Raw genomic sequence first — 24,017 nt, 5'->3', positions numbered from 1 at the left:
ACGCAAGATGCCTAAACTCAGGGGTTGACACTAACTTTTAAACCATAGTTGTCAACAGGGCTAGCCATTTCTAATTTCTACTAGCCCTGTTCATGTATTAGTTGTCCAGCAGCCGAAGGCTGGTGGCCGAGTCGCGAAGCGACGAGGGGGGTAGGTGCGGGAGGGGGTTTCCCCCTCCTGCTGGTGGGGGTACGGGGGGCCTCCCCCGGGAAATTTTGAAAATAGAGATGCCAAATTCTGCATTCTGGCTGTATTTTGGGTAAAAATTATATGTCACTCTATGATTGTACCTTAGACATTTTTCTATTCGAAGAAGTCCACATATATAATCATTTAGGGTATTTCGAATCAAATTTAAAGTTTACAATTTTGACATACAAAAATAATTATTATGATGTTAAAACATGTTTGAAAATAGATTTAATAATTATAATAATTATAATTCTAAGCCAATAAGTACCTGAGATATTCAAAATTAGGTCACCGTGACCTACTTCTTGTTGGACATTCAATGAAACCCTAAGATGCCTCAACTGACAAAGTTTGATGATTCCGAGCCAATAAGTAACAGATATAAATAAATATAGCCATAAAATGTCAAAAGTAGGTCACAGTGACCTACTTTTGGTCGATGTTCTCCGAAAACCCAAGGGGCCTAAACTTACAAAGTTTGATGATTCTAAGCTAATACGTACCTGAGATATTCAAAAGTAGGTCACCGTACTTTTTGGTCGACATTCTCCGAAAACCCAAGATGCCTCAACTGACAAAGTTTGATGATTCTTAGTCAATAAGTGCCTGAGATACTTAAATATAGCCATAAAATGTCAAAAGTAGGTCACTGTGACCTACTTTTTGGTCGACAATCTCCGAAAACCCAAGATGCATCAACTGACAAAGTTTGATGATTCTAGGTCAATAAGTACCAGAGATACTTAATTTTAGCCACAAAATGTCAAAAGTAGGTCACGATGACCTACTTTTTGGTCGTCACTCTCCGAAAACCAAAGATGCATCAACTCACAAAGTTTGATGATTCTAAGCCAATAAGTACTGGAGATACTTATATAAAACCATAAAATGTCAAAAGTAGGTCACGATGACCTACTTTTTTTTTAACTCTCCAAAAACCAAATATGCATCGTCTCACAAAGTTTGTGATTCTAAGCCAATAAATACCTAAGATACGTAAATATAGCCATAAAATGTCGAAAGTAAGTCATAGTGACCTACATTTTGGTCGACATTTTTTAAAGACCCAAGATGCATCTACTAACCAAGTTTGATGATCGTAGGTCTGAAGGTAATCAAAATATGCGTTTTAAACAATTTGAAATCAAATGCCTGCAAAATTCAAAAAGAGGTCATAGTGACCTACTTTTTCATAAATATGTTTTAAGGTCCCAAGATACATCAACTTACAAGATTTGATGATTCTAAAACTCCCAATGTCTGAAATAATGGGATTTAATGTTTCTAAAAGGATGTCATAAAGTTCAAAAAGTTGGTCACGGTGACCTACTTTTAAGTTGACATTGTTTGAGGACCCAAAATGCATCAACTGACGAAGTTTGATGATCATAGGCCTTAAAGTGTCCAAAATATGCCTTCAAATCAATTTGAAAACAAAAACCCACAAAATTTAAAAAGTAGGTCACTGTGACCTACTTTTGAGTTAACATGATGTGAAGTCCTAAGATGCATCAACTTACAAGATTTGATGATCCTGGTCCTTATAGTAAGCAAAATATACGTTTTTATTAATTGTAAATTTAGGTCAACTTTGAAGTGACCTCAAGACCATGCCCTTTTCCCCAGGGTAACTCCCCATGCAAATTTTAATCTTCAACATACTGTAAACCAACTTTTATTCGCAACGACTTTATTTCGCAATTTACTAGGGATAAACTAGTTCACGACGATTAATTTTCGCGATCAAGCCTTTTTGGATCTGTAGTGAATGCACAAATACACTTTAAGGACCGGTTCACGGCGAGAAATATTCGCAGTGATGAGGCTCTCATGAACTTCGCAAAAATTGCTCGCACGCGAATAAAAGTTGGTTTACAGTATCCTGATCCTTGTATGTAAGTTTGGTGAAAATCTGCCTGGTGGTTCTGGAGAAGATTTTTTAGCAACCAGTACTTTTGGTTTTGTTTTCCTGATTATCTCCCATTGTTTAAGGGTTCCAACCCTTATTTTAATATAAATGGTAGCCCTTGGGCCAAGGATACCCTATGACAAATTTGGTACTGATTGGCCAAGGGGTTCTTGAGTTATGGCCCACATTCTAAAAAGTTTACGCATACCGCACAGATGGTCATGGCATTAGCTCTTTGAGCCTTTGGCTCAGAAGAGCTAAAAACAGGGGCAATAAGTTCCCTGTCTACAGTATTCCCCAGAACAAAAATTCATACATGTTAACCTGTTGTGATGAAAAATAGGGAGATTCCGACCTCAAAAGCGGTAGCATTGCGCGCGTTGTTTTACGCTTGGATTTATGATGATATATTGCATGTAATATATATACATGTTTGGTCTTAAATGAAAACTACAAGAATTAATCTTAAATATCAACTGCAAAGAAGTATAGACAGAAACATCTTAAGTTTGATATACTTTAAATTATACAAATTCAAATATTTTTTCATGCTTATCGTTTTGCTTTGATTGGCTGCTTACTTAGCCTTTTGAAGTGATCTTTGCTGATATAGCCTAGAAGCAATAATTCTGAATGTTTATTCAGTTATCAAACAAAGCAAATGATGACATAGTTTAATCTAGAACTAAAACTAGTTCCTATTTTTCGTAAAATAAATCGGATTTCCCGCGATGATCGAAAACGAAAGTAGAGATGTGCCTCATGGCTTGGTCAATAGAGTGATTTCTATTGACTTTATTGATAAAACTGCGAGATTCTGTGCTTTCATAGACGATGTCAAACGTTTTCATCCAATTCTGAAATGTTGTATCTTCTTTTTTCATGACATGTCGACAAAATGTATCGTAACCAATGTAATCACTGAGTTTTGTGCTGTAGTCGTTGTCAAATACGTGCTTGAAATCTATGAACACATCGGTACAAAAAAAGCGTTTGTATGCTTCCGGGTCAAATCACGCGATATCTTACGAGATTTTACGACGAGTGGCTTCAAAAATGGAGACCCAAGCGAACCAAAAATACTTTAGACAAAACTTTTGTAGAAAAGCGGTAGATTTACGAATAAAATCGGTAGGCGGGAGATGGAGTGAAAAAGCGGTAGACTCCCGCCTAAATCGGTAGAGTTAACATGTATGAAAAATTAATCCGACCATATAGCATGCCTCACAAAAGAGTGTGCTAAAATGTCAAGCATCTGCGATGAGTAGTTGCTGAGAAAACTGTGACAAAAATTTGTTATGTATGGAACATGTACGAAATAGGCAGACGCATTGACAAACAGGAAGTTGACACCGGATTTGAACAAGAATAAATCCCACCATATGGCATGCCCCAGAGAAGATTGTGTTAAAATTTCAAACATCTGCGATGAGTATTCTGGTCCTGTGGTTCTTTGATTAGAACTGCAGAACTGTAGCTCTCCGAAAAAAAATAAAATTTTATAGACTGGAGAGCTACAGTGCCACCCATTGAAAAAACTGTATATTTATTGCACACAAAAAGTGTGATGTTCCTTGATTTATTTCTCCATATTTTTAAACTGTCATCTTAAAATATTACTAACCGTGTGTTCCCAACATATCCTTTCACTGTTTCCACTGAGTATATATATCTCAGTAGATTCTTTACGCAAGAGCATGCTCTACTTATAAACAAGTTCTAAAACGAGGTAAATTATTGACAAGCAAGTTGATGAAACAGGAATTTCAGCAGTCTCGTTTAAAATCATCATTTCATAAGTTCTATGGTCGATACAATGACCTTGTCAGCAAATACAATTTATCATTGAGTCAAATGCTGACTGACGTTTTTCATATCAATTGTTAGGTTGTTAGTCCATTATTTATACACTGAATGGACGACAGATTTTTTCCGTTATTTCCTGATCATGACGAGGAGCACACGGTGGGTGTGACCGGTCAGCATGGAATGCTCACTCCTCCATGGCACCTGATCCCACCTCTGACGTTTCGGAGGTCCGTGTTTGCTCTGCTCCTGTTTTGTATTGTTTTATGGACTTTGAAATTGAATACTGTTTGTTAACTCCATATTCTCAAACAATAACATATTCCTTATAATTGTTTTTAATAGCCCTCCTGGCCCGGAAATTGAGATCATCAAACATCTGGCCTATTTAAACTGCCATTTTGGTTTGCAAGATAATTCGGTCCAACGCACTTCGTACAGATGTAAACTACGAGAGTAATTGATAGAGGAGTAAGGAAATTGAGCTGTTTTTGCAAATGAGGTAAGAATTTGGAAGAATTAATCCAGAACCGAGCGCACTTTTTTGTGCGCAATAAAAATACAGTTTTTTCTATGGGTGGCACTGTAGCTCTCCGGTCTGTCATTATATTTTTTTTTTGGAGAGCTACAGTTCTGCAGCTAGTTCTTGAGAAGAAGATTTTTTAAAAGATGCCATTAATTTTACACCAATTCATAATTATCTCCCGTTTGAAGAGGGCGTGGCCCTTCATTTGAACAAATTTGAATCCCCTTTACCCAAGGATACTTTGTGGTAAGTTTGGTTGAAATCGCCCAGTGATTCTTGAGAAGAAGAAGAAAATGTGAAAACTTTACAACGATGCTGACAATGACAACAACAACGATAACGACGACAGAAAACGGACAAATTTTGATCAGAAAAGGAAACTTGAGTCTTCCGCTCAGGTGAGCTAAAAAGTGGTCAAATAAACTGTCATCAATTCATCAAAGATTTACTCATGAGAGAAAGTCAAGCTTAATGTCATATAATTTCTATGTTGAATGTCATAGAGCTCAGGACATTATTTATTGAACAGCCCTCATATACATATTTTGAATATAGGATTACTTGGCTTTGAAACCATAGCTTTTACTGGTGAAAAAATTACCTCTGTTAACACTGTGCATTCATATGATGGCTGGTATTTCTCCTACAAAAAAATTAAATGTTTAACCATATTAATATTACCAGTCTATTGAAACAAGTGTTATACAGCAACAAATTACAGATATTCATTTAAGAAAATTTAAGATGCAGATCCTAAGGAAAAAAAAACCTTCTCAGCTTCTGTTCTTTTCTCCATTTTTTCTCTGTCTGTCTTATGTTTTCTGTCCGCTCCCTTTGGCTAAAAGAATTGTAACAAGTTTTTGGTAGCATTAATCAAATTTGTTGAAACTTTACAGAGACACTCTCTTACACATTTTGAGCTGATTTTAATACAAGAGGCCCATGGGCCACATCAATCTTCTGAGCACTGTGGCTAGAAAAGAGCAAAAATTTATCTAGTAATGAACAAGAGGCCCAAGAACCTTGAATCACTGTTCTGATAAATTGTACAATCTATCACTTCTGTTTGAAGCCTCTTACTCTAAGTATCCTAAGATGCATGAACTGACAAAGTTTGATGATTCTTTGCCAGTTAGGACTGAAGATATTTCAGTATAGCTATAAAATACCATAAGTAGGACATGGTGACCTACTTTTTGATTTGAAACTTTCTGAGGACTCAAGATGCATTAATTGACAAAGATTGATGGTTCTAAGCCAATAAGTACCTCAAATATTAAAGTAGGTCACTGTGACCTTCTTATGGTTGACATTCTCCAAGGACCAAAGATGCATCAACTATCATGCAACTATCAAGTTTGATGATTCTAAGCCAATAAGTACCAGAGATACTTAAATAAAGCCATAAAATATCAAAATAGGTCACCGTGACTTATTTTTTGGACGACATTTTCCGAGGACCCAAGGCATCAACTGACAATGTTTGATGATTCTAAGCCAATGACTATCTGAGATAATTAAAAGTAGGTCACTGTGACCTACTTTTTGGTTGACATTCTCCGAAAACCCAAGATGCCTCAACTGACAACGTTTGACAATTCTAGGCCAATAAGTATCCAGGATAAGTAAATATAGCCATAAAATTCAAAACTAGGTCACAGTGACCTACTTTTTGGTCGACATGTTCCGAAAACCCAAGTTGCATCAACTGACAAAGTTTGATGATTCTAAGCCAAAAAGTACCTAAGATACTGAAATACAGCCAAAAAATGTTAAAACTAGGTCACAGTGACCTACTTTTTGGTCGACATTCTCCAAAAACCCAAGTTGTATCAACTGACAAAGTTTGATGATTCTAAGCCAAAAAGTACCTAAGATACTTAAATATAGCCATAAAATGTCAAAAGTAGGTCATCGTGACCTACGTTTTGGTCGACATTTTCCGAAGACCCAAGATGCATTAACTGACAAAGTTTGATGATCATAGGTCTGAAAGTATTCAAAATATGCCTTTTAAACAATTTGAAAATAAATGCCTGCAAAATTAAAAAAGTAGGTCACAGTGACCTACTTTTTCATAAATATGTTTTAAGGCTCCAAGATGCATCAACTTACAAGATTTGGTGAATCTAAACCTCTCAGTATCTGAAATAATGGGATTAAATGTTTTAGAAAAGATGAGCCATAAAATTCAAAAAGTAGGTCAGGTGACCTACTTTTAAGTTGACCTTGTTTAAGGACCCAAGATGCATCAACTGACAAAGTTTGATGATCATAGGCCTTAAAGTGTCCAAAATATGCCTCCAAATCAATTTGAAAACAAAAGCCTGTAAAATTTAAAAAGTAGGTCAACGTGACCTAATTTTGTGTTAACATGATGTGAAGTCCTAAGATGCATCAACTTACAAGATTTGATGATCCTAGTCTTTATAGTAAGCAAAATATCAACATTTTTATTAAGTGTAAATTTTGGTTAACTTTGAAGTGACCTTGAGACCATGCCCTTTGCCCCAGGGTCATGCCTTGAACAATTTTTAATCTTCAACATATCCTGAACCTTGTATGTAAGTTTGGTGAAAATCTGCCTGGTGGTTCTGGAGATTTTTAGCAACCAGTACTTTTGGTTCTATTTTCCTGATTATCTCCCCTTGTTTTAGGGTCCCAACCCTAGTTTTAGTACAAATGGTAGCCCTTGGGCCAAGGATACTGTGCAACAAATTTGACAATGATTGGCCAAGGGGTTCTTGAGTTATGGCCCATCTTCTAAAAAGTTAACCCACACCACACATCGCACGACGCACATTGCACAAATGGCCATGGCATTAGCTCTTTGAGCCTTTGGCTCAGAAGAGCTAAAAAGCTTAAATGCATAAGTGGTCCAAACTTTCCCTTAAAAGAAGGAAGGGAGGGGGGGTGTTGATTTGAATTAACTTGAATCTACATGCTTACATATTTCTTTGACTTACTGTGGCTTTTTCCCCATACATTTTGGACCTAACCTACCCCAAGGGTTTACAATTTGAACAAATTTGAATTTACACTACCTGAGGATGCTTCCATAGAAATATGACTAGTCATGGCTTTGTTGTTCATGATAAGAAGATTTTTAAAGATTTTATCTACAGGTAACTCTTGATGGCTCAAACTTTGATCTCTTGAAGCTCTTGAATGCTCAAAGTGAATCTCGGTTCCAGAAATAAGCAAATTTACTTTTGATTTCTCAAACTCTTGATCTCTTGAAACCCTTGATCCTAGAAGTCAAAATGCAGTCCTGCAATGCATATTCAATTGGAATTTACCTTTGATGGGTCTCAAGAAACGAGATGTGTTTATATAGTGTGTTCCCGTTTTGCACACATTTGATAATTAGGTATAGAACAATATAGGTGTGAAATGTGTTTTGATACAATTATAGTCTGATTTCTGGTTAGGATTTACCTAGGTTTACCTGTATTTTACTTATCATGAACAGGAAGAATAAATTTTTATTTAACGTATATGAATATTTATTGGAGAAGGTGAATTTATTTCATATATTTTAATTAATTAAGGAAGGTCCATACTTTTACGGATCCGGTTTTGATTTTACACACCCATATAAAATTCTGATTATCAATTGCCTATTTAAATAAAATCTTTCTGGATGACTGAAAATAATTTTGCAAGTATATATTTGTTTATTATAGTCCCAATGTGCATACAAAACATTTAATATACATTATTAATGGAAATTGACACTTTGCACTCTGTCCATAGGATCTACATGTCATTTAATACATACACAGACACAAAATCCTTAATTGCTTTTATGGATCTAAAGCTTTTAATATTTTATTTAAATAAACTAACTTGGTTTTGCCAAGAATGATTGAAAAAATTGATATTTCAAAAGTGGGGGTGTACGTGTTCAAAAGGCTGTTTTGTTAAATTTCTCTGGTCAATCTTAACTAGAAAACTGACCAGTCAGCAAGGGCCCCGCCATGGGGTAGAATTAAAAGGGTGCAGCTTACGGAATGACTCAAAATATACGAAAAATAAGCAACAGCAACTGTATTCTTAAAATTTCAAGATAATTCCTGAACATTCAAAAACCTGAAAATAATATCCTTGTACTTACATTAGGCAGTAAAGAATGACTTAACATTGAATGTATATTTAAACAATTATGAAGCTTGTGTTATATAAAATCCAGCCTTCAATGAATGCAAATATCATGAAGGCTTGACCTTAACTTCAAACAAACAGCAGTTGCAGACAAAGGTTTTCATTAATCTTAAAGACAGATAAAAAAAAGCCTACTAAATTTTCTGCAGCAGGCTAGATAATTAATCCCAAGGGATTAATTGTATCTCTCTCATCATTTTCTTTTAAAGTTACAATAAGAACTTTTTCAGTATTAATGATAGAATGGGGTTTTTATACAACTACCTTAAAAATTAATAATATTCTTGAATTAACATAAGTAACAAAAGTAAATCAAAAAATCTTCTTTAATCTATTTCTTGATTTTAGAATTCAATGAAATCATAACTATTAAACAAAAATAAATTATGAAAATTTATATTCAAATCCACATTTCAGAATGTTCATAACATTCCAAATTGACTAAACTTCAAAACAAACTTCATTTGCAGACAGAGGTGGTAATTCATCTCAATGTGACAGATAAAGATAATGCTCTGGATTTTCTTCAGGAGGAAAGCTAATTAATTCCAAGGGACTCATATAGCAGCATTCAGTTTACAATGGGAACATCTTCAGCAGTTATCTCTCTTTGCCAATGCATTCTTTTATAAAGTTAAGGAATGTACCCCATCACCCCAGCTCCAAACCAGGGGACATAGAGAACCAAACTTAGCATCAAAATATGTATTTCTGCCTACTGAACTACCATACCAAATTTGAACTTAATTGGGCAACCATAAAAAAAGTTGCCCATTCATTCTTATGCATAGTTAAGGAATCTACCCCACCACCCCAGCTCCAAACCAGAAGACATAGAGAACCAAACTTAGCATCAAAATATGTATTTTTGCCTACTGAACTACCATACCAAATTTAAACTTGATTGGACAACCATAAAAAAAGTTATTAGAAAAAAACAGAAAATTTGTGCGGAAGAGTGACAGACGGACAGACAGACGGACAGACAGAGTGATTACTATAGGGCACCCGCAAATCCTTGCAGGGCCCTAATAAAGTTTGTGTTTTTGTTAACTTTGGATATAATTCTTAATATTTTTTTTCAAACCAGAAGTCTCTGTCGAGACTGAAGCTCTACTGGTTTGAACTTATAGCAAAGGAAGAGAAAAGTACTTAAGCAGCTGGGATTTGAAACTAAATAGAATAATGATCGTTGATAAAGTCTCTTTATGTTCTTAGTGTAGTCTACTTGTGTGCCAAGTTATACTGAAATCAGACCAAAACTGTAGGAGGAGTCGCATTTTGAAACAATTTTACAGACATTTCTATTTTTAGTAACCACGGCAACACCGTTCATCAAAATTAAAATTCGATATACAGAATTATGTATCTTAGTGTATTCTACTTATGTGCCAAGTTATATTGAAATCAGACCAAAACTGTAGGAGGAGTCGCATTTTGAAACAATTTTACAGATATTTCTATTTTTAGTAACCACGGCAACACCGTTCATCGAAATCAAAAACCGATAAACAGAATTATGTATCCTAGTGTATTCTACTTGTGTGCCAAGTTATAATGAAATCAAACCAAAACTGTAGGAGGAGTAGCATTTTGAAAGAATTTCACAGAAATTTCTATTTTTAGTAACCACGGCAACACCGTTCATCAAAATTAAAATTCGATATACAGAATTATGTATCTTAGTGTATTCTACTTGTTTGCCAAGTAATACTGAAATCAGACCAAAACTGTAGGAGGAGTAGCATTTTGAAAGAATTTCAAAGAAATTTCTATTTTTAGTGACCACGGCAACACCGTTCATCGAAATCAAAAACCGATACACAGAATTATGTATCTTAGTGTAGTCTACTTGTGTGCCAAGTTATAATGAAATCAAACCAAAACTGTAGGAGGAGTAGCATTTTGAAAGAATTTCACAGAAATTTCTATTTTTAGTAACCATGGCAACACCGTTCATCAAAATCAAAAACCGATACACAGAATTATGTATCTTAGTGTAGTCTACTTGTGTGCCAAGTTATACTGAAATCAGACCAAAACTGTAGGAGGAGTAGCGTTTTGAAAGAATTTCAAAGAAATTTCTATTTTTAGTGACCACGGCAACACCGTTCATCGAAATCAAAAACCGATACACAGAATTATGTATCTTAGTGTAGTCTACTTGTGTGCCAAATTATATTGAAATTAGACCAAAACTGTAGGAGGAGTAGCATTTTGAAAAATTGTTTACAGACAGACGGACAGACGGACAGCTAGACAGACGGACAGACGCCGGACGCATTACTATCTCATAAGCTCTTCTGGTCTCTGACCAGAAGAGCTAAAAATGGCATATAAACAATTTAGGTTTAAGAATTATAAACAAGAGGCCCATGAATGCTCACTCACCTGAGCAAACAAATAATTTTTAAAGCTGGTATTCAGAAAATTGACACTAATTATCGATACTGTTCATGATTGATTATTTAGTATAAACTATTTATTTTGTTATAAGAGTTAAGAAATATTAATGAAAACTCGTGATGAACATAATACTTTTTGTTTTAAGGCCCTTTCACAATTGGCGCATGAGCAGAAGTGACAAAATATTCGTGCGACCGAATATTTTGTTTAGGATCGTAAACTGTTGCCAAAATAATGGCATGTGAAAAAAGTGTTCGTACGAAATTCGCACTATCTAAAGCGACTGTTGTGCATTAAGGGGGGACCTATGTCTGAAAAGTCTTTGTGTGAAATTTTCAAAACTTTGACATTTCTTTCCTGACCACTTGCTTTTAATTTTTAGGTATTAAAAACAATACCTTTATATGCTTATTTTTACACAGGAGCACGTGCAAAAACAGTGTGAAATGCTAAAAATAGATTATTTTCAGTCATTATTGTTCTACCCCAAATATGCACTAAAAAGAACCAAAAATGTCAAATCATATTCAAAATCAACACTTATTTAATTTATATGACTTGTATCTTTAAAATGGAGGCAAATTCATTGAAATCCATCTCGCATGAAAAAATATAATGGAGCACAATGTAAGTATTACCCCATTTTTCTTGTCGTATTTTTTACAATTCCGATATGCATAACAGGTAATATCTTAAAGTCTTTGTGTGAAAATTTTGGAATTCATATTTTTTGAAAGAAATGATTCGTCTCTTTATTTCAACAAAGAAAAAAGTATACCTTTATGATAAAATAAACGAGAAATATAACGTTTCCATTTATTTTTGTACTCTTGTGTCATAAATATTGACCTTTCTGCACTAAAAAAGGGTAAGTAAGCACTGACAAACACCTGAATATAAAAGTATTTTGCGGAAAACGAGTATTTTGTTTTGATTAGAAACAATTTAAATAGATAATTTTTTTTCTACATTCCATTCATTCTGTTTCTCTCCCACCCCCCCATTTCCCCGTCAACAACCAATGCCTATTAGAACCTAGGAATGACTTTATACAATAAAATCTACATGTACTATATAAATCAATAAGCAAATATACACCCGTACAAGTACATTTCTTAATTTTTTTCTAAAGTTTTCTCCAGAAAATCGATTAATGGTAATTATAAAATTAAACATTTTCCCCTGATTTCTTTCCTGAATTTTATCTCTTTTTTGCACTATTATATCAGCATATTATCGGGGTATTTTTTCACAACAGAAATTGCTATGAATTATCAACCAAATGAAGAGAATTCTAATATTAACAAACTCCATAAATCAAATAAAACTGTGATTAATATTGAATAAATTTTCCTATTTGTAAATTTTGTACGTAATTGATTATCAACAATGTTATGCCTATATCACAGTTGCAAAAGTCAACAGGTAAAAACAAACGTCTCTATTGTGACGTCACATAACGCTGCCTTGACGTAGAACGACATAGGTCCTCCCTTAAATCTTGCGATATATCTTGCGTCTATATGCGACTGTTGTAGAATGAATGCGAGTGTTGTAAGACGATGCGATAGGATTGTACATCTGTTCAGGAAATCGGACGATTGAACGTGCGACAATACGATTGGACGTGCGATGCTCGTACGCTCATGCATTCCATAGTACGAATGTTCGTGTGAGTCAGAGGGCCGGGTATATATACCACCTGATTCCAACGCTCTTCAGTTGACATAGTTTAAGATGCTTATAATCATACACGGTATATATATCTGTTCCCCATGTAGAAATCCAACGCATATGCTAATACTTCACAGGAAGTTACACCGAGTTAATAAGGTATCAACATCCTTCCATGGTTCTCTTCCGGCTCTTGTAGCCCGGAACTGGTTTCTCACAGCCTTCCACAGCTGCTACACCGAGTTGAGATCCACTGGAAGTAGGGCTAGTCTCAAGACTCACTAGTTACACCGAGTTGACTGGTACAATTGAGCTGTACCTTTCTTCCGGCTCCTGTGACTGGACTGCTGTCTTGAACTGGTTGTTAGCTATTGGAATTAATGGCTGAGTCTGCCCCTACTGATGCCAAAGTAACGTGTATTTTGTGTTACATTTTATTGTATATGTTTAATAGATATGTTCTGGAATGTTGTAGTATAGATTAATAAACTTTGTACATTTATTCAGACTTCTCCTGGTTTCTTTCCAACATAAATGGAAGCTTATGGTATTATAAGCCAGGTTTATGTTGGAAAGACGGGTTTATTCGGATTAGACCTATCCGCCATTATTGTTTCTAATATTATGTTGCTACAATTTGATTGGTTGTTTTTTATAGTGGGGATTCAGCTACAAGCAGTGTGCTAAGTTTGTAAAGAAAATTGTATCGTAACCGCCACCACCCCACCACTACTCCTTTATTTAGTTATCAGTGTGTTTACATCAAGTACTTATAATTCTTAGGTTAGATTCAGCCATGGCCTTCTGGCCACCATTTAATAAATTTTACGAATACCATTTAATAAATTTTACGAATGCTGTAACAATTAATTAAATTCTCCCCAAAAATTCTATTTTATATTGACACTAATATCTTATTTTCCGGCTCTTGTGACTTCCCCATGTAGAAATCCAACGCATATGCTAATACTTCATAGGAAGTTACACCGAGTTAATAAGGTATCAACATCCTTCCATGGTTCTCTTCCGGCTCTTGTAGCCCGGAACTGGTTTCTCACAGCCTTCCACAGCTGCTACACCGAGTTGAGATCCACTGGAAGTAGGGCTAGTCTCAAGACTCACTAGTTACACCGAGTTGACTGGTACAATTGAGCTGTACCTTTCTTCCGGCTCCTGTGACTGGACTGCTGTCTTGAACTGGTTGTTAGCTATTGGAATTAATGGCTGAGTCTGCCCCTACTGATGCCAAAGTAACGTGTATTTTGTGTTACATTTTATTGTATATGTTTAATAGATGTGTTCTGGAATGTTGTAGTATAGATTAATAAACTTTGTACATTTATTCAGACTTCTCCTGGTTTCTTTCCAACATAAAATATATCTGTTGCAAAGCATGGCAATTGATGGTGATAAATCAAGCAATGATAGTAAAACGTTGCAAGATTACATGAGACATGTTGAACAACAGTCTCAGGGTCGCAAAACACACGCATATACAGCTGCGATTCATCTTACGACCTTTAAAAATCGTGCATCACTGTTATGAGCACATAAAACGTTGTAAAACGTTCGTACTAATTTTCATGTGTTGAATTGCGATAATTTGGATCGCATTTGGTCGCGTCTGAATAGTGTGCATGTTGACTATTTGAGGAGACCTGATGTGACCACTAAAACACATGCAATAAATGCGAGACATCGTGCAATGTATGCGAGAGCTCGTGTGAAGCTAAAATTTTCCAATCACAAAGTGTTGTAAAGTGCTTGTGCGCCAATTGTGAAAGGGCCTTTAACTTTTAATTTTATTTCCCTATTCTCTCCTATACAGATTCACCTTTCCCCTATCTACCAACTTTGGTATAGACTATACCAATTAAGTTATTTATCTCACCTGGTCAAAATCCCATTTTGCACACATTTTTTTATGCCTAAAATTCAAATGTGTGCAAAACGGGAACAAACTGTTTATTAAAGTAACACTTATACTGAAAGGTGATAATTGATTTATAATTAATCATATGTTGCCTATGTGCTATTAAAATAATTATCATCGACTATCTTAATTATGATAATTTAGAGATGCAGGGTCAGTGAAAAATAGTAATTGATTACAAGACGAAACACTAAATACATTTAATTTTTTTTCAAGTGAGTGTTAAAGTTTAATGAAATATGAAAATGCAGAAACAGCCTCAATGTCAATATGATGACTTAATTGTTGGACAAATGCTTACAGAAATTAGTTCAATGATCATGTTTTGAATGCTATGTACGATGCTGTAAAACATCGATCGTTTTCATTTAATGAGTGCATAGAATAATGTCCATATTACAAAAAATTATTCATGAAATGACTATGTACATTTTTTGCTTTACTCTTCAGTTTAATAAATATTCATCTGAAATACAATAACATATCATGCATGAAAATTATTACATCTGGTAAGACTTATTTTAAAACCTGTCAACAACCTGAAAATCTTGATCTCTCCAAGTTTTTCCTCCGCCCTGTGGACTTTGAGGTATTGGGAGTTACCTGTATATATTCCTATTTAAAACTTTGATTGTCCATTGTTTTCCCATCCTATCCCCAAGGGTCATGATTTCAAAAAACTTGAATATTTACAACCTGAGCATGCTTTCTTATAAATATGGCCAATCATGGTTATGGTATTCTTGAGAAGAAGATTTTTAAATATTTTTCCTATATAGTCCTATGTAAAACTTCCATAGGCCATTATGTAGCCCCACCCTTCCCAAAGGGGTCATGATTTGAACAAACATAATTCTACACTTCCTGAAGATGCTTCCATGTAAATATGTTCAATAAAGGTTTTGTTGTTCTTGAGAAGAAGAATTTTTCCTATAAATTCCTATCAAAAACTTTGTTCATCAATTAGGGGTGAAACGATACGCCTCTTTAAAGGTTCGATACGTATCGTAAAATTTGGTCTTGGTTTGGTTATTTTCTATACGATACATTTGATAGAAGAAAACAAATTTAACTGTTGTTTTACATGTTTTATGCTTCCTTTTACTTAATCTAGTCAAATAATTTATGTGCAAAATGGATAGAAGAAATCAGTTTTATTGATTTGACTGTTCAATATCATTTCACAAACTGTGCATGTAAGTCTACAAAAATTTACGTATCTTAACTAATTTATACTGAAAAGCGTGTTTATACCTTATGCCAAACCCAACTGAATGACGATCCCAACCAAAAAACGAACCGAACCGAAAATAGAGATTCTGTACCATGTATTGAACCGAGAAAAAATACCCCGTTGAATTGATACCGAGGTGAACCGTTTCACTCCTACCATCAATTAAGGCCCACATGACCCAAGAGATCATGTTTTGAAAATAACTTGAGCATACACTACTTGAGTATGCTTCCATATAATATAATACGACCAATCATGGGTTTCTTGTTCTTTGGGCCAGCATTTTTTTATTTTTAGGTTTACGAACATCAGAATGAAAAAGTCCCATAGGAGGAGGAAATAAAAAAAAAATTATATTTTGGATACATTATCGACTTTTCTACATTAATTTTTGCATCTTTTTTTATGCTCTCCTAACAAGCTTCTTGCCACTGGACACATAAGGGTTACAAGAGGAAAATACAACCTTTCATTGTTTATTTCATCATCTACCAGTTGGGGGCAGTGATATAAATCTTTTGATGCTGGACAAAATACAGATTTTTTTTTAAAAAATCAATTTTTTAAATCTCTTTTAATATATCTTCATTTTTGTTTTTAATGTGTGTTAGGTAGAAATTATTCCAAAATATAAATACACTCGAGACCTATAAATTAAAGTAATAATTCCTTTCATAAAACAGACAGGGAGTATTCCCAAGGAGTATTTATTTCTTTAGGCTATTGTTTATTTCTTCCTCAAATGGACTAAACTTCTCTCATAGTTTTATTCATTACATCTGATGCATAAGCGACCTTTTCTGAAGAATGTTGCCAAGACTGTAAGCTATGACAGAAACCTAAACAATGTCTCTGACAATAGCTACCAGGGGCAGTTTTAAACCTGTGGGAGGAAAATAATTTACAATCACAGACAGTTACTTTTGAATACGGATACATAATTATCTCACCAACATGTCACTTTGCAACAAAGTCGTCAGCATTTTATTGTTCTCTGAACGGGTGAAAGTTTTGAATGGCACTCCTATCGATAAACATTTACATTAAACCAAGCTTTAGTGCTGCTATGGACTTGACACAAATTTCCCTTCATTACCCGCTATGTTCATTTAAAACCGGAAGTACGAGTTCTTAAATTTTTCATTTCACATTGGATCCCCTTGACTGAATTTGTAGAATTATTAAATGTATACATGTATACTGAAGCAAATTCAGTAAATAAAATATGCCAATATGGATATATAGGGTTGATTGCTTATTCTTTATTATGTGTACAGCAAAACTCGGTTATAACGAAGTCACGCGGACCTATGAAATTACTTTGCTATATCCATAATTCGTTATAACCGTATAAAAAATTCATTAAAAATATTTAGCCGGAGATCCAAGATGACTTCGCTATATCCGTAAATTCACAATATCCGTGTTCGTACTAAACGAGTTTTGCTGTATAGAAGATTCTTTTGATAGGGAATATTTATCACACTGTAATGATGATATTATGAGTTTGTACAAGCCAGACCTAATAAATTTTTCATTTCACATTAATACTATCATTTAGTATTAAAAAAAAAAGTATTTCAAAAAAAAAAAAAAATTTCATCGCCTGGGATGCGAACCCGGGCCCTCTCACTTCTGAAGCGAGAGACATACCACTAGACCACAGAGCCGCTATAAACTAGCAGAATTGATATGCAAAGATAAAGTCACATACATGTATATGTTCACATTCAATATTGTCAAAATTTTACACAATGCATGATATCTAATTTAACTTTTATTAAACAGTTCTAATAGATGTAATAAGAATAACAAGAGGCCCATGGGCCACATCGCTCACCTGAGAAGCTTTGACCATTCTCTTCTTTACCAGATTTTCCCCTTGTAATACATAATGCATCCCCACCCTACCCCACTGATCATAATTTAAACATTTTGAAATCTACACTATCCCAGGATCCTTCCAAGTGCACATAAATTTCAGCTTTTCTGGCCCAGTGGTTCTTGAGAAGAAGATTTTCAAAGATTTTTCCTATATATTTCTATGTAAAACTTTGATTCTCAATTGTGGCCCTGCCCTTCCCCCGGGGGTCATGATTTGAACAATTTAGAATCTACACTACCCCAGGATGCTTCCACATAAGTTTCAGCTTTTCTGGCCCAATGGTTCTTGAGAAGAAGATTTTCAAAGACTTTTCCTATATATTTCTATGTAAAACTTTGATTCCCAATTGTGGCCCCACCCTTCCCCCGGGGGTCATGATTTGAACAATTTAGAATCTACACTACCCCAGGATGCTTCCACATAAGTTTCAGCTTTTCTGGTCCAGTAGTTCTTGAGAAGAAGATTTTTAAAGATTTTTCCTATATATTTCTATGTAAAACTTTGATTCTCAATTGTGGCCCCGCCCTTCCCCCGGGGGTCATGATTTGAACAATTTAGAATCTACACTACCCCAGGATGCTTCCACATAAGTTTCAGCTTTCCTGGCCCATTGGTTCTTGAGAAGAAGATTTTCAAAGATTTTTCCTATATATTTCTATGTAAAACTTTGATTCCCAATTGTGGCCCTGCCCTTCCCCCGGGGCTCATGATCTTTACAATTTAAAATCTACACTACCCCAGGATGCTTCCACATAAGTTTCAGCTTTTCTGGCCCAGTGGTTCTCGAGAAGAAGATTTTTTAATGACCCCCACCCTATTTTTGTCTTTTCTTTATTATCTCCCCTTGTAAGGAGACTTGGCCCTTTATTTTAACAATTTAAATTCCCCTTCACCCAAGGATGCTTTGTACCAAGTTTGGTCAAAATTGGCCCAGTGGTTCTTGAGAAGAAGTCGAAAATGTGAAAAGTTTACAGACGGACAGACAGACGGACAGACAGACGAACAGACGGACGATGGACAAAATGTGTCAGAAAAGCTCACTTGAGCCTTTGGTTCAGGTGAGATAAGAAGTCCACCGAGAACCTGTTTTATACGTAATAACTCTCCTCATGCCCCTGTGCTAAAAATAGCGACATGTAATACAACAAATACTAATAAAACAAACGGGGCGGGACACTATGAGAGGGGTGAGAGAGGTCCTAAGGCAGTTTTGGTATAAAATTACATTGTAAAAGCTCAAAATCTTCTTGAAATATTGCCAGGAAATGATAGTGTTTCATACAGACAGAATGTATAAATTTATGACCTTGAACTTTGACTTCAATATCCATAGGGGTCTTCCTCCGGCCACAGGGAGTTGTTATGTAAAATTTTATTGCAAAACCTAAAAGAGTTCTCGAGATATCATGCGGAAATGAAAGTGTTATAAAAGACAGAATTTGCGAATTTATTACCTTGACCTTTGAACTTTTGACCTCAAAATCAATAGGGTTCTTCTTTAGTCCATAGGGAGTTGCTATGCAAAATTTCATTGCGAAAGCTCAAAGAATTCTCGAGACATCGTGTAGAAACAAAAGCGTTACAGACAGACAGAAAGACAGACGGACGGACGGACAGACCCAAATTAATATCCCCCACTTTTCAAGCGAGGGACAAATATGCCATATGCATATGCCATTTTTGAATTACCATTCATGATATCAGCACCAGGTATTTTCACATGTTACACCTTCCATATAGATATGACTAATGTTTTTGTTGTTTTTGAAAAGAAGATTTTTCCTGCCTTAGCACCAAAAACAGAAAGGTAAAAAAAGTAGGGTAATAATGATTGTTATTCAGAAGGTTGTGGATAACAGTTAATTAATGTAAAACCCTGTTTATTCTCAAAAAGAAGATCAGACAAAGACTAAAATTTCAATGGTTTGTGGTTTTCCATTAAACCAGAAGTCTTTGTCGAGACTGTAGCTCTACAGGTTTGTACTTATAACAAAAGAAGATAAAAAAAAACCAAGAGGCCCAAGGGCCTTGAATCGCTCTTCTGATAAATTGTACAATCTATCACTTTTATTTGAAGCCTCTAACTCTAAATATTTCATGATGCAGGAACTGAGTTTTGTTTATTTAATACCCAGAAGCAGAGAAGAAGATTTTCACAAAATAATGCATTTTCACTATATAATCCATAGAGCCCAACCCTAACACAAGAACCCCTGACCCTGGTCAGTGATTTTTCTACATTTTTTAAAAGGGGCCTGGGCCTTTAGAATTGGGAAAAATCGTCGACATTTGTATCAAATTGGGTAAAATGTTTAAAATTGTCATGTAACCTAAATTGGCAGGTAAAATAAACTATGTAAGTAAATGTAACATCATTAATCAATTTATTTGCTACAAAATAATAAATTAAACACAGTTCTATATTGTCCCCCGCTTTCGCGAAAGCGAGGGGACATTAAATCTTATTCGTCTGTCCGTCTGTCCTTCTCTCCGTCTGTCTGTCCGTCAGTCTGTCCGTCCGTCACAAAAACTTTAACCTTGCACATAACTTTAAATTTAGTGGAGCTATGACTTTCATATTTTATATGTGTATTCCTTGTGACAAGACCTTTCTTTGGGTACCACCAAATTTGACCTTTTGACCTTGACCTTGGAGTTTGACCCACTTTTACACAAAAATTCCAAAATTTTATTTTGGCCCTAACTTTTGAACGGTAGGTGCTAGGACTTTCATGTTTCATATATATATTCTTTGTAGCAAGACCTTTTATTGGATACCAACAACTTTGACCTTTTGACCTTGAACTTGGAGATTTCTGTACTATGAAAAAAACTTTAATTTTGACCATATCTTTTGAATGGTAAGTGCTAGGGCTTTCATATTTCATATATATAATTCTTGTGAGAAGACCTTTCAATGAATACCTAGAACTTTGCCCCTTGGACCTTCACCTTGGAGTTTGACCTACTTTTCAAAAAACTTTTACCTTGGCCACAACTTTTGAACAGTAGATACCAGGACTTTCATATTTCACTTATGTATTTTTTGTGGCGAGACCTTTCATTTGATACCAACAACCTTGACTTTTTGATCTTGACCTTGGAGATTTCTTGTACTTATGAGAAAACTTTAACCTTGACCATAACTTTTGAATGGAAGGGCTAGAGCTTCATTACATTCATGCCAACAGTTTGCTTGCTTGATGTCAGGAGTAAAGAAGAAGATTTTTAAAGATTGCAATAACTTTGGTGGTTTTGGCCCTACCCCTCAGGCTCCAGGGGGGCGGGGACCATAAAATTCACAATTTTTCCCCCCTTCACCCATAGATGCTGTATACCAAATTTGGTTGAAATTGGTTCAGTGGTTTCAGAGAAGAAGCTGAAAATGTTCAAATGTCAACACACAACGGACGATACACGACGCTCGACGACAGACAAAAACGGATAGCAACAGGTCACCTGAGTTACTCAGGTGACCTAAAAAGTAGGTCACTGTGACCTACTTTATGGTCAACAATCTCCAAAAACCAAAGATGCATCAACTGACAAAGTTTGTCGATTCTAAGCCATTTAGTACCTGAGAAAATTAAAAGTAGGTCATTGTGACCTACTTTTTGGTTGACATTCTCTGAAAACCCAAGATGCCTCAACTGACAAAGGTTAACAATTCTAGTACCCGGAATACTTAAATATAGCCATAAAAATTCAAAACTAGGTCACAGTGATCTAGCTACTTTTTGGTCGACTTTCTCCAAAAACCAAGATGCATCAAGTGACAAAGCTTGATGATTCTAAGCCAGTAAGTACCTAAGACTTAAATATAGTCATAAAATGTCAAAAGTAGGTAAAACTTGAATGTCCACTACCTGAGGATGATTCAACGTGAGTTTCATCTTTCCTGTCCCTATGGATCTTGAGAAGATTTTGAAAAATTTTTCCTATATATTCCTATGTAAAACTTTCATTGGCCATTGTGGCCACCCTTGCCCCAGGGGGTTATAGTTTGAACAAACTTGAATGTACACTACCTGAAGATGATTCAATATGAGTTTCATCTTTCCTGTTCCAATGGTTCTTGAGAAGATTTTGATTTTTCCCATATATTCTTATGTAAAAATTTGATTGCCCATGGTGGCCCCACCCTAGCCCGGAGGGTCATGATTTGAACAAACTTGAATGCACACTACCTGAGGATGATTCCACATGAGTTTCATCTTTCCTGTTGCAATAGATCTTGAGAAGAAGATTTTCAAAAGATTTTTCCAATGTAAAACTTAAATTGATTGCCCATTGTAACCCCACCCTTGCCCCAGGGTTCATGATTTGAAAAAACTTGATTTTACACAAACTGAGGTCTAATGATTCCACATGAGTTGAAATCTTTCCTGTCCCAATGGTTTTTAAGGCCATAATAAAAATATTCCTAGATTCTCATCCCCGCCCGCCCTGATTTTATACCCCCGCCTTGATTTTTTTATTTCTGTTTTTCTTCGTCGTAATTCTGATCGGGATCGATATTCATCTACCATTCTACTTTCGTTTTAAATCCCGCAAAAGTCGACATGATTTTGACAGCTGATAAAATGGTAATTGCTGTAATACATGCGTATATATTTTAAACAAGGGTCTTTGGTTGAAAAAGATTGGTGATGATGTGAAGTAAGAGATAATTGAACCTTTATTATGACTTTTATTCAGGTATTGTAGATAAAATTACACCGATTGACCAGGTTAATAAAAAATCTGCAAAATTGAAAAAATAAAAAACATAAAATAAAAGCCGCCCGCCCGCCTCGATTTTTAAAAAAAATCGGATGAGAATCTTGCAATTTATTTATTATGGCCTAAAAAGAAGAATTTTAAAGATTTTTCCTATATATTGCTATGTAAAATTTTGATTGCCCATTGTGGCCTCATCCTACCCCCGGGGGTCATGATTTAAACAAATTTGAATGTACACTACCTTAGGATGATTCAACATGAGTTTCATATTTCCTGTCCCTATGGATCTTGAGAAGAAGATTTTGAAAGATTTTTCCAATTTATTCCCATGTAAAACTTAGATCGGCCATTGTGGCCCCACCTTTGCCCTGGGAGTCATGATTTGAACAAACTTGAATGTACACTACCTGAGGATGATTCCCCATCAGTTTCATCTTTCCTGGGCCAGTGGTTCTTGAGAAGATTTTTTTAGAATGCCATTAATTCTTCACTAATTTATAATTATCTTTCCTTGGAAGAGGTTCTTGGCCCTTCATTTGAACAAACTTGAATCCCCTTTACCCAGGGATACTTTGCAGCAAGTTTGGTTAAAATTAATCCAGCGGTCTTGAGAAGAAGATGAAAATGTGAAAAGTTTACAACAACGCTGACGCCAATGACAACAACGACGAGGACAGACAACGGACAAATTTTGATCAGAAAAACTCAATTGAGCCTTCGGCTCAGGTGAGCTAAAAATGAATGGTCAAGAATCAGTAAACTGGAGAAAAATCAAAAGCTTCATGAAAGCAGCTGTAAAACTTGTCAATATCCCAAAAATATATTAACTGAAATACAGGTAAACTTCGTTATCTCGACATCGACGGGACAATCGGAAAATGTCGAGATATCCAAGGTGTCAAGATATCAGAGTTGAGACTCGACGTCCTTAATTTTACTGCATAGTAAAACCATAGACCTAAACTGAAGAGACGTGTAACACCTTCATGTCCTCAAAAGACTGTAGCTCGTTTGTTTCAGCTATCCTTCTTCTATATTTATTACAAAATCTAAGAAGTTATTCACAAATGTAATTTATGAAATACTTTCTTTTTTATCGAAATCTTCTCATTATTCTAAAAACCGTTTTCCATCCAGCATTTGTTCAGCGTGCAACTAGCTCTGTCAAAACAGGATACGAAATGCGCTCTATAAACTCCAAACCGGAACGGTAGAAAGTCGACTTCCGTGATACGGGAAAAAAATAATGCAAATATTTTTTTTTTACTATTTCATTTTACTTCATTTTTCTTTTATAATCATTCATCATTAATTTTCATTTCATTTTCAAACCAAAATTTAATTGGAACTGAGCATTGAACAAACCTGATTGATGTTACACACTCATGCATTTATATTACGGTTGATGCAATAGTCGTGCATGTCGTAGATTTTATTGTTTCCTGTTGAATGCATTTCTACTTCAATTTTTAAGTTAAATTGAATTCAATGTGTATATTTTCATTTTTATTCAGTTACTTTTTTTAACAAAATGTTAAAGTTTGGTTAGATTTCAATGTAAATAAA

At 35.1% G+C, this 24,017-nt stretch overlaps 1 protein-coding gene across 1 annotated transcript in view; it reads right to left on the bottom strand.

Annotated features, from left to right (window-relative positions):
- The window catches only part of LOC134273709 (transcription factor CP2-like), a 209,188-nt gene that overhangs the window by 151,828 nt on the left and 33,343 nt on the right, over window positions 1–24,017 (bottom strand). Inside the window, exons 4-5 of the mRNA XM_062755915.1 lie at window positions 5,203–5,271; window positions 5,035–5,076 (exon numbers count right to left, since the gene is read on the bottom strand). Coding sequence (XP_062611899.1) covers window positions 5,035–5,076; window positions 5,203–5,271 — 111 coding nt within the window. The remainder of the gene's footprint in view (window positions 1–5,034; window positions 5,077–5,202; window positions 5,272–24,017) is intronic.

Source organism: Saccostrea cucullata, unplaced genomic scaffold, assembly GCF_032062105.1.
Source record: "Saccostrea cucullata isolate Sc308-1 unplaced genomic scaffold, CSIRO_AGI_Scuc_v1 ctg1501, whole genome shotgun sequence".
NCBI lineage: Eukaryota > Metazoa > Mollusca > Bivalvia > Ostreida > Ostreidae > Saccostrea > Saccostrea cuccullata.
Note: the sequence above shows the minus strand (reverse complement) of the source record. Positions and strands in the feature narration are given on the sequence as shown.